The 12205-nt window shown below is 43.5% G+C and overlaps 1 protein-coding gene across 1 annotated transcript; it reads left to right on the top strand.

The window, feature by feature from the left end:
- Positions 1–6057: 6057 nt before the first annotated feature.
- Positions 6058–8549, top strand: LOC146005825 (uncharacterized). Its single transcript, XM_083145252.1, has one exon. The coding sequence runs from the start codon at positions 6058–6060 to the stop codon at positions 8383–8385; it is 2328 nt and encodes a 775-aa protein (XP_083001378.1). The 3' UTR covers positions 8386–8549.
- Positions 8550–12205: the final 3656 nt, after the last annotated feature.

Below are 12205 nucleotides of genomic sequence, written 5' to 3'. Positions count from 1 at the left end.
ATTTGAATTTCTATAACAAATGTGAGCGACGCTGGGATTTTTAGCGGATATTTCTCTCGCAGAGATGTTGGCACTAAAAGGGTTAAAGAAGGCAGACACTACACTTCTAGCGGTCTAGAGCATGGGTCTTCAAACTGCGGCCCTCCAGATGTTGTGAAACTACATATTCCAAGAAGAAAACTGTCAGGGCATGCTGGGATATGTAGTTCCACAACATCTGGAGGGCCGCCGTTTGAAGACCCATGGTCTAGAGTAATTCCCCCTGTTCTGGGGAAAATAGAAAGCTGGCAAATATTTTTGTTTTTCATGCGTCTTAGGTACCAGGTCAAACAAGGACAAACTCACCATTTAAAAATAATTAGTTTTACATAAGGTCCATACACACTGGGCGAATACAGGGTGAACGCCCAACTGCTCCCTCCCCCGCTTTGGAACACTGAGGAGGTATGCAGTATCGCTTTACCACCCAGGATCGCATTGCAATATGTGATCCTTTGAACAGGACGTATGTCCTTGAAGGTGCAGGGACAGTGGTTCCGGAAGGAGCCTGTCCCTGCGCTCTGTTTTGCCTGGTGCCGGGGGGTCTGAGCATGCCTGGTTAGCCCTTACCCATAATTGCCTACTTTTGAAAAATTGTTTCAGGGAGATTACAGTTGGCAGTAGAATTTTGCACAGTGCCTAATTAAAAGGGGTGTGTCATGCAACACCCAAAGGGCATGACTAGTTCCATATATGGGTGTATATGTGCTTAAATGCTAGTTTGCGTGATATTTCTAGATAACATTAGCAACTATATACTTTGGGAAATGTAGCAAGAGTGATATTAACAATGCTGCCTGCAACATTGGATTATTTGTTTGCAATTATTTTCTGTGATATTTAGTTTCTTCTCTCTCAGCATAACATACGTCATAATAAATTTGATGCCTATGTAATTAATTCCAAGTCCAAATCCCATCTGATTGTGTATATATATCTCCGATTTATTTTTTTTCCCCAAAAAGGTCACATAAGGTGATTTAGGAGAAATCAGGGAGATTTCTAGACTCTTCAGGGAGAGAGGGAGATTGCTGCTATTTCAGGGAGTCTCCAGTAGAATGCAGGAGGGTAGGCAGTTATGCCCTTACCCATACTTGCCTACTTTTGAAAACTACTTTCAGGGAGATTATAGATGATAATAGAATTGTGCCCAGTGCCCCCATTGAGGGGGCGTGTCATGCTCCACCCAAAGGGCGTGTCTAGTTCCATATATGGAGAGATTGTAAAAAGAGATTCTTGACCTGGCACCTAGAAGCGCGGGTGTGTACTGCTATATCTGAGAGGAATCTTTTAAAATGACATATACAAATGTAGATGAGCCCCAAAGCAGTTAATAAGAGCTACTATACTTGGTATAGTGCTGGGAAATGGCGCTGATGATTCAATGTAAATGTATCTGTCTCTCATTCCTTTTCCCCAAAAATATAACAGTGTTATGTGGGTTAGGTGAAATGAGGGAGATTGCTAGACTAATAGGGAGAGAGGGAGATTGCTGCTATTTCAGGGAGTCTCCTGCAGAATGCAGGAGGGGAGGTAACTATGCCCTTACCCCTGACAGACCATGAAGACCACGCTGCCCCAGCGGCTACAATGGGCTACTACAATCTCAGAATAGTGGTAGCCCAGGGACCCACTGTGATGCTGCCCGATGTTGATACATTGGGCAGAGTTGCATCCCTCAAAGAAACCTATGGGGGAGGCGCCTTGCGGCGGGGAAGGACGATTGCAGCAAGGAGCGAAGATTCCTGCTGCAGTCCCTCCTACATACATTCAGGGGATACTTAATATTTGCGGCTAACCCCCGAAAATGGGTGCTTTTGGGGAATAAGCGGCAAATATTATATGATAGATGGGCCCCTTACAACCAAACAGGAATGCAATGTTTTTGTGTTTGTAATAATCATTATCAGACACTAGATGGCGCTACAGTACACACATTATAGGTACATTTGATAAATATTACTAACCTTGTTAAGCAACTTAATTTGCCTTCAGTCAATTTAATATTGTACATATGGTGTGTATTCCTTTATGTACATTTTCAATGTTGATACAACGTTATGTGAATCTCGTTTGCATTCTTCTAGGTCACCGCTGCTCCTCAGCTCTATGGGGCAATTCAAGTGTCTTGCACACCAATAGATAGTGCCCAACCGACCAATTAAAGTGTTGTTCTGTTCGGGCGCACACAGCCGCCGCTGCCGCCGACATTACTGTTATGCTGTCCCATCATTTTGACAGGCTATTTTTTTTTAAGTTTCTACAGGTAATCACTATTACCCCTTTCACACCGCAAATGCTGGGTCACACCCGGGATTTAGGCATGTGTCTGTCCTGGGAACGACCATTTGCGATATTTGAGACACCAAAGCATACTCCGCACCCAGCCTTTACAGAACAAACCGCCACCGCCGGGATCAAAGAATGAGCGGTGTGATGTCATCAGCGGATGGCCTGAAGTGGCGCAGCATTGAGAACCGGGCAGTGGGGACTAACAGCAGCCGAAGTTTCCTTTCACCTTCCGGCCGCACCCCGCACAGCCGACGGGACTGACTGTTAGGGGTAAGGACAGCCCGCACAGTGTTATCTTTGTTTTAAAATGGGACAAATTGGGATAAGTAGTAAATAGTTAAAGGGTCATGGCCATGCCATGCCCCCTTTACCCATGGGCACACCCTGTACCGTTTTTTGTGTCGGAAATGTTGGAGGGTATGCCAAAGTGAATCAGCAATAGTCTGGGTTGTTGATGTCAGACAGGGGTGGGACGGAGGCAGCGCTTGGAGCCGCTGCTCCTTCAATACTTGTCAACACTCCCGAAAAGACTGGGAGGCTCCTGGAAAGGTGGGCAATTCTCCGCCAATATCCCCTGCCTAATCCCTCCTAGGCAGGGGTGGGGGGTGGGGACCTCATAATGCACACTGCATCATCGTGGCTCCGCCCCCTCTTGTGCAATGCCTGTAATATTGGCATTGCACAGTGGGTGGTGGGGGGAGGCTAGCTACGATGATGCAATCACAATGGCCACGCCCCCACACAAGGCTGAGTTGTTGAGCTCCACCTCTGGTCCCTCTCCCTTCACGCTATGGCCACTGGCCCTCCCCCTGCTTCCTCCAGCTGGCTGCAGCCTAAAAATAGGCAACCATGTACCCTCAACTGATAGATAGATAGATAGATAGATAGATAGATAGATAGATAGATAGATAGATAGATCCATTTCCACAGTGGCGTAACTATAATTCTGGTGCCTCTGGCCTGATGGGTCAGTCTGACTCCAGCATAGTACTATAGTAATGGTATGTAGCAGGGCACCAGATGTTGACACTGCTCTTACCTCACCAAATTTTTAAGCATTTTAACGAATAACTTACCCACCATAATATTAATATTTAAGTATAGGGTAATACATTCTTTGGAAGTTTCATAAAGACTATTAACCCACCCAAAGCCCACCCGGCACCCCCCTCCCAGAACAATCACAAGCCTCCAACATTGCTCATTACACAGTTACTTCCATAAAAAGTTAGTGGTACCTGGTGGAATCTGGAGCAGTGATCTCAGAGTGGACTGGACTTTCAGTCTGTAATGATGAAGCACATCCCGCATCCCTCTGTACGTAGGTTACCCTATCATGTGCTGAAGAACGTTTGCTCTTCCAATGTTACATCTATGGTACAGACCGCGCATGGCCAGTGAGGAGGACCAGAAAGACTGGAAAGATACATGTCTGTATAGGAGTAAGGATTCAGGCCGCTATGTCTGACAAGTCTGGGTTGTGCTTCGTTGTTGTCATAACAGTAATGATACTAATTCTGGAGGTGTATCCCCAGGAGAGCAGAGGTGCATAGGGAAATGATGCAGCGCTAGAGATGGCTAGTGAATCGTTGTCTCGACTCAGTGTCTCGAAACATTCAGCTGACTGCATGATTCGAGATACTCACTGTTGGCTGAGTCGGGACAGCAGCAGCAGCAGCACACTGAATCTATGTTGGTAATTATATTATTAACAATCATTGTTTAAGCAGCTGCCTGCCTCTGCCAGATGAACTGCACAATCATTATTAAAGCTGGTTCGGTTACTATTACTAAGCAGCAGCAAGGGACTGAGCCTCTGCAGCTCCCTAATGTGTTGTGAGCCTTGCACTGTCTCTCTGTGCCTGTGTGATGATTGTATATATATTGATGTTCTACAGGCATATGATGCCATACTAGTTATTCTTAATATAAGATACAGTATATTGTGCTATAAACATATGCTATCCCCACAGAGGACATTGACTGTGTGATGAATAATTCCCAGCAACCTCTGCAACTGTTTCAGAGGTCAGGAGTTGGTCACATGACCAGGGTCAGGGGATGACAGTTTAGAGGGAGCACCTGTTATGCAGTGCAGTCTGTGAGGGGAAGATGGAGAATCTCTGTGGAGAGGGGCAGTGAGTGGTGAGTGTGAACCTGGCCCCAAAAAGGCAGCCAAATCCAACATCAGGCCAAACCTCCGCTTCATACTCAGAAGGGAGAAGCTAATATAGATTGACAGCCCACATCCATGTCTCCCCTGTATAAAAGCTCCGCCACCATCAGCATAGCAGCAACTGACTGACAGCTGGAGGGACATTCATAGTGATGGCGCTGTGAGGAAGGAACTTCCATATCTGGGCTAAATATTTATACAACTACTACCCAGTCTATAGCCCTGTTGCCTAGTATAAAGAGAGACTAATGATAAACATCTCACGTTGTCAGAAAGGAGTAGTTACTGCAGACATAGTGCTCAGAAAAATGGATACCGACAGGTTGTTACAGACACAGCTACAGTTTTTGCAAGTGCCAACAGCTAATTGGAGGAATATACCATCCACACTTGTGTGTGCAGAGACTGAAAGTACGCAAATGTCCTACACTATCCCAGAAGGCAGTTACCTCAGGGACAATACTAATTAATAGAGGTCATCAGCAAAGAGACAATACACTAGTTACTCCATTTGTTTCAAGTACAGTGTGTAAACAGTATTAGCCAAGAAACATCTCATCTTGGGATTCAGCCATCTCCCCAGCAAGTTAGTAACTACTTCCGAGACTAACTAAACTATCTAATTGCTAGCAGCCACCACTAGCTGAGTCAGTACTGTAAAGAGAGCCGTATACACAGTCAGCTCAGGGAAAAGTGCGTTATAATCTTGAAGAAATAGCAGTGATTGCTGCAAATAAGGACGACAGCGCGGCAGCTTGAGAAATAAGGCATTGGGAACTAGGGATTCCAACATTTATGAGTGGATAAGAGTATTCCTGCTTTAAGTTTGGCGGATCAGCAACTTAATTGCTTAATACTTACCTCAACTTTGCTTCGTGGATTACAAATACCCTAGGAATTAACTTTCAGCGTAGACTTTAATCGCCTGAGTGGGAAAGGGACAGTTCTATAAAGAAGCGCTTTATAAATGAGTAACTGCAGTTATAATAGGAACACTCTGAGACTACGGTATATTAAACAGTTATTGCGCAATAATAATAGTTCCTTGTAAAGTAGAGGCCTCTATGATATAGTAATTGTAATAGTAAAGTGGATTCTTAAAGTAACCATTTAACGAGAAATGCAATGGAGTTTATCTGTTGAATGTTAATATTTAGTACATTGTATATTGCTGAATACTTGAAATAACTTGTGTTAATTGTAGTGACAAGGTAGGGTTATCAACTTGTTTCATTTAATAGTGCCAGGAGGGCAAGCGAATAGAAGAGGACAGGAGACTGCAGTTCCTGTATAATAAAAATTGAGTTGCAATTGTACGTTTTATTGGTGCATATATGCAAATTTAAGGTTCTATGTATACTGATGGTATCTGTTGCTGAATAATAAATTGTTTGGTTATTTAAAAAGTACCAAATTGCTCGCTTGCAATAAATTGACCACCTGTAACGAGAAGAAAGAAATACTTACCTATGAAGGATTTCACATTTGGCGTCTGACGAACAGGATACGTATATCAAAATCGGAGAAAACCCAACCCAGCGTCACTCAAAATGTCTCAAGACGATAGTCAGGAGAGACAAGAAGATATGCTTGGAAACAAGAACCAAGGAGATGCAGCGGCTAGAATAAGTTCAACGCCACGTAAACCGGCAGTGATAACTATGCCCTATTACTTGGGGGCGCCATGGCTTCCCACTTATACTGGAGATATGAGGACGACTGAAACCAATGCGTTCCGCGACTTCAGGGAACAAATGGAGACCATGTTCCAAGTATATAGGTTAGATGAAGACCAACAAGTGGAGATCCTTTTGGCTCAACTGAAGGGGTTTGCAAAAAGGGAAGTGAAGTCGTGGCCGGAAACTCAAAAGAAATCGGCAAAGGACATATTGAAAAAGTTAGCAGAAGTGTTCGATGCGAAGACTTTATCAGAACTCAAAACACAGTTTTATTCTAGAAAGCAACAACCGCACGAAACGCTACGAGAATTTGCCGTAGAATTACATGAGGCATTGCAGGATATAAAGTTGTGTGCCCCAAGAGAACCGATTGAAGAAGATGAAACTTTAACCAATCAATTTCTTGACGGAATCTACGATGCCAATACCAAAGGACAGTTAAAGATGTTATATCGTCAAGAATCACCTATAAGCTTTGCGGCCTTCAAGGAGTTGATGGTAAAGGTTTTAGGCGATAAACGCAAAAAGGGAACCGTAAACGCACCTGTTGAAACCGTTTTTCAGCAAGTTCAATCTGCTGCCTTTAAAGACCCCATTGAAGAAATGAAAGGGCAAATTGCTGAATTGACACAAGGAATGACGGATCTTTGTCAAGAATTAAGAACCTTAAAAGAGACGCAGACATTACAGAGACCCTGGCAGATGGAGAGAGAACCCTGCTACGGAAATGATGGGAGAAACGCTTTATGGAGCTCTCGACGGCTTCCTACAGATACATTCGATGAACAAGGAAGACCCATCTGCAGGCGTTGCCAAAGGAGCAGGCATATTGAGCGAAATTGTCGCAGTACGGAACATTTCAACAGAACTTCCGAGGTCCGGGACCAACCATCAAGAGAATCTTCAGTAGAAGGTACCACATCGCAAGAATGGATACCAAAATTCATTGGGTGTTGCCCTACCATTGAGATCCAAGTGAATGGAGTCAGCATACCAGCATTGTTGGATACCGGGTCACAAGTGACTACAATTCGATTGGATGAGTTCATTAAGCATTGGAGGAAAGAAAGTATCATAGCCACACCACCGGCCGGGTTGAATTTGTTAGCCAGCAATGGACAACGTATCGAGTGTTGCGGATACTTTGAAGCTGAGATCAAGATAGGACAAGCTCATCTCCTCAATCAAGGATGTTTAATTACGGCCGTTAAAGAACAATGGTTACCGCCCATAATTATTGGAATGAATGTCCTAAGAAATTGCCCGGAAGAACTAATCTCGACACTGACACAAAAATCGTACAGCCTACCTCAGACTCTGAACCGAATTATGCAGCACACTATCTATGGCCGGAGAAGCCAGGTAGAGGAGAGAGTGCTGGCTACTCAGGTACAAGGAACTGTCACGTGGTTTAATGTCCGGAAGAGGTATGGCTTCATCAACAGGAATGATACAAAAGAGGATGTCTTTGTCCATCAGACGGCCATAAAGAGAAACAACCCCCAGAAGTCTCTGTGCAGTGTTGGAGAGGGCGAGATGGTTGAATTTGATGTGGTAGAAGGAGAGAAGGGTGCTGAGGCAGCCAACGTGACGGGCCCTGGCGGTGTACCAGTTAAAGGAAGCCGGTTTGCTCCCAACAGACGTCAGTCCCGCAGATGGTCTTACCAGCCAAAATTAGAGGATGCTGCCGAATCTCGTGGAGAAGGCATAAATACAGACCAAGCAAGTGATGATGAGAGAGTGGAAGAAATGTTGCCTCCGCAGAGACCCATCCAGTGCCGAAGTCCACCGCCATTATTCCACCGGCAACCTTTTGATAGGGGAAACGGAGCAGCGAATCAGGAGCTTGACACCCTCCCCGAGGAGACAGAAGTTATACAGACCTGTGGGGTGAACGAACATGAGCATCGACATGAACTGGCCGAGAAAGTAGTGGAAGAAAGAGATGGAGATGACCACCAAGTTCTTAAGATAGTACACAGAAACCAACTTGAGCTATACCAGGATTTTACAGAAGAAGACGCAATACCACAAGTCCCCTACCATCCTATGCAAGACCCAGTATATCTTAAGCGCCTTAGAGAAATACTCCTTGCAGAGAAAAGAAGAGAGGCCGAGGAACGTGGCCCATTCGTCCAAAAAGAAGGTGTACTCATTAGAAGTCCCCAAGGAGTGAAACCCCTCCGATTCAGAGACTAATCAAAACCTGTTTAAAGTAAATAAGGGTTTATGATGAAAATGTAAACTTTCTTGATTCAAAAGTATGTAATGATCTGTAATGTTTAATATATATGTAGTATATTGATGTTTTTAAAATGTATAAAGTCCATTGCCTGAGGACATGCAATGCTTTACCGGGGAAAAATGTGATGATTGTATATATATTGATGTTCTACAGGCATATGATGCCATACTAGTTATTCTTAATATAAGATACAGTATATTGTGCTATAAACATATGCTATCCCCACAGAGGACATTGACTGTGTGATGAATAATTCCCAGCAACCTCTGCAACTGTTTCAGAGGTCAGGAGTTGGTCACATGACCAGGGTCAGGGGATGACAGTTTAGAGGGAGCACCTGTTATGCAGTGCAGTCTGTGAGGGGAAGATGGAGAATCTCTGTGGAGAGGGGCAGTGAGTGGTGAGTGTGAACCTGGCCCCAAAAAGGCAGCCAAATCCAACATCAGGCCAAACCTCCGCTTCATACTCAGAAGGGAGAAGCTAATATAGATTGACAGCCCACATCCATGTCTCCCCTGTATAAAAGCTCCGCCACCATCAGCATAGCAGCAACTGACTGACAGCTGGAGGGACATTCATAGTGATGGCGCTGTGAGGAAGGAACTTCCATATCTGGGCTAAATATTTATACAACTACTACCCAGTCTATAGCCCTGTTGCCTAGTATAAAGAGAGACTAATGATAAACATCTCACGTTGTCAGAAAGGAGTAGTTACTGCAGACATAGTGCTCAGAAAAATGGATACCGACAGGTTGTTACAGACACAGCTACAGTTTTTGCAAGTGCCAACAGCTAATTGGAGGAATATACCATCCACACTTGTGTGTGCAGAGACTGAAAGTACGCAAATGTCCTACACTATCCCAGAAGGCAGTTACCTCAGGGACAATACTAATTAATAGAGGTCATCAGCAAAGAGACAATACACTAGTTACTCCATTTGTTTCAAGTACAGTGTGTAAACAGTATTAGCCAAGAAACATCTCATCTTGGGATTCAGCCATCTCCCCAGCAAGTTAGTAACTACTTCCGAGACTAACTAAACTATCTAATTGCTAGCAGCCACCACTAGCTGAGTCAGTACTGTAAAGAGAGCCGTATACACAGTCAGCTCAGGGAAAAGTGCGTTATAATCTTGAAGAAATAGCAGTGATTGCTGCAAATAAGGACGACAGCGCGGCAGCTTGAGAAATAAGGCATTGGGAACTAGGGATTCCAACATTTATGAGTGGATAAGAGTATTCCTGCTTTAAGTTTGGCGGATCAGCAACTTAATTGCTTAATACTTACCTCAACTTTGCTTCGTGGATTACAAATACCCTAGGAATTAACTTTCAGCGTAGACTTTAATCGCCTGAGTGGGAAAGGGACAGTTCTATAAAGAAGCGCTTTATAAATGAGTAACTGCAGTTATAATAGGAACACTCTGAGACTACGGTATATTAAACAGTTATTGCGCAATAATAATAGTTCTTTGTAAAGTAGAGGCCTCTATGATATAGTAATTGTAATAGTAAAGTGGATTCTTAAAGTAACCATTTAACGAGAAATGCAATGGAGTTTATCTGTTGAATGTTAATATTTAGTACATTGTATATTGCTGAATACTTGAAATAACTTGTGTTAATTGTAGTGACAAGGTAGGGTTATCAACTTGTTTCATTTAATAGTGCCAGGAGGGCAAGCGAATAGAAGAGGACAGGAGACTGCAGTTCCTGTATAATAAAAATTGAGTTGCAATTGTACGTTTTATTGGTGCATATATGCAAATTTAAGGTTCTATGTATACTGATGGTATCTGTTGCTGAATAATAAATTGTTTGGTTATTTAAAAAGTACCAAATTGCTCGCTTGCAATAAATTGACCACCTGTAACGAGAAGAAAGAAATACTTACCTATGAAGGATTTCACACCTGCTGCAATTCCAAATGAGTTGTGATCCCAGCCACTGTCTTACTTCCTGTCTGCCAGCACACTGAGCCTCTGCAACTCACTAAGAGTTGTGAGCCAAGCCACTGTCTTATTTCCTGTCTTCCCTGCACACTCGGGGCCTTATTCTGGTTGGAGCGGCCGGGCCGTACGCGTACGTCCCGGTGTTTTTCATGATCTGCGCATGTGCAGATACGCTAATGCGCCGGCGCGAACACTCCACAACGCCTACGGCCGGGTCTCAACGTGCGAAAAAACCTGTACGCGAGTGTACGGGTAATGGGGGCGGCATAGGGGCGTGTTGATGGGAGCGGCCGAAATAATGAGGGAAAATGGGCGTAAATATGGGCGTACACGGGGGTGTGCACAAAAAATGAGCGGTGCTACTACCGCACGATCGACTAAGGCACCGTTCATTTCGGACACAAAACGCGTCCGCCAACCGCCATCTCAAACCACCCCTACAGATACCGCATGCCAGCGTGCGCCTGAGTTTGCTAATTAACGCTGATTACTACTCAAACACATACACCTGAATGTAATAAGCAATGCTGCAGTCTATTAAGTCCAAAGCATGATTTCACTACCTGCAAGCCACACACACAGCACGCAAACACATTGGAAGCTTCTCTTTCTATACTTCTCCACATTTAAAGGTTTGTTTAATTTAAGGTAAGAATCTTTTTATACGCTAAGGTAGGTATTTGCTAAACAGTTAGACACATTCACTACGTGCTTTCATAGACTTTACGCAGTAGCACACTCAATCTACACAAGTCGACATGTGTCAACGTGTTCACTCTAATACTAACATAGGTTTTGTATTTAGGATACAATAACATAAACCACATCTAACACCTACAAAGGATGTTTCAGCAATGTTTTAAGCCCATGACCACTATTTTCCACACAATCTTTGTATAGTACCCAAAATAATGACCTGTACCACTATCTCATCTGCTATGATTTGGATTTGACTACACTCTGGATGTAAGATGCCACCAATCACATTATTGCACTCTCATCTCTCTAACAAAGGATTCCTACATCTGCTTATGACACTGTCAAATCATATATATTTAAAAAGTTAGGCATGTTTGTTCACAAGCTAATTTATCATGTTTGGCCCATTCACACATCTTTTTTTAGGGAGGACACATATGCATTCCTACACAAATGTACCTTTTCACCCTTGTTTGTCTGCCTCACCCACTCCATGAGGAAAGCATTGTTCTGGACCTGCTTTTACCTACTACTGTAGGAGCTACCTCACCTGCACACAAACTGCTTTCTCACCTATTAAGTTGCTCTGCACATGTGCTGACACAAACTAATTAGCAGGGAAAAGTTGGATAGGAACATGGAAATGGCCATGGAGAGGGTTACACATGGGAAACTTCGACCACACTTCAACAAATGTTCAAAAATACCCTGGTCAGTAAGTACACATAAATCTAGTATTTGTTTCACACAAGAAATTACACATACCACAATTTAGATTTAATTTGTAAAATAAATTTATTTGCTGTTCAGCATCACAGCTTGACACTTTAATGTGAGAAATCAAATAAACAAATAAAATAGACACACAAATAATAAAACAGCCAGAACAAGAGGTTGCATATCTCCAAACATGTGTTACCCTGCAAATGCAATGGTGAAAGAAATGGGGACACCAGAATACGTACTGCAACAACCAGGGTGAATACTAAGCAAGATACACACCACCACAAATTGATCCTGCATTTGTAGAGGTCAAAATACGAACTTTCATGCCCATGGCACGCAAATGGATAGATGGCCAACTCAGGAAGCGGATGTCCAGTGCAATTTAAACATTTG

This window comes from Crinia signifera, chromosome 5 (genome assembly GCF_055691185.1).
Source record: "Crinia signifera chromosome 5, ASM5569118v1, whole genome shotgun sequence".
Lineage (NCBI taxonomy): Eukaryota > Metazoa > Chordata > Amphibia > Anura > Myobatrachidae > Crinia > Crinia signifera.
The sequence above is the reverse complement of the archived record's forward strand: the minus strand, read 5'-3'. Positions and strand labels throughout refer to the sequence as shown.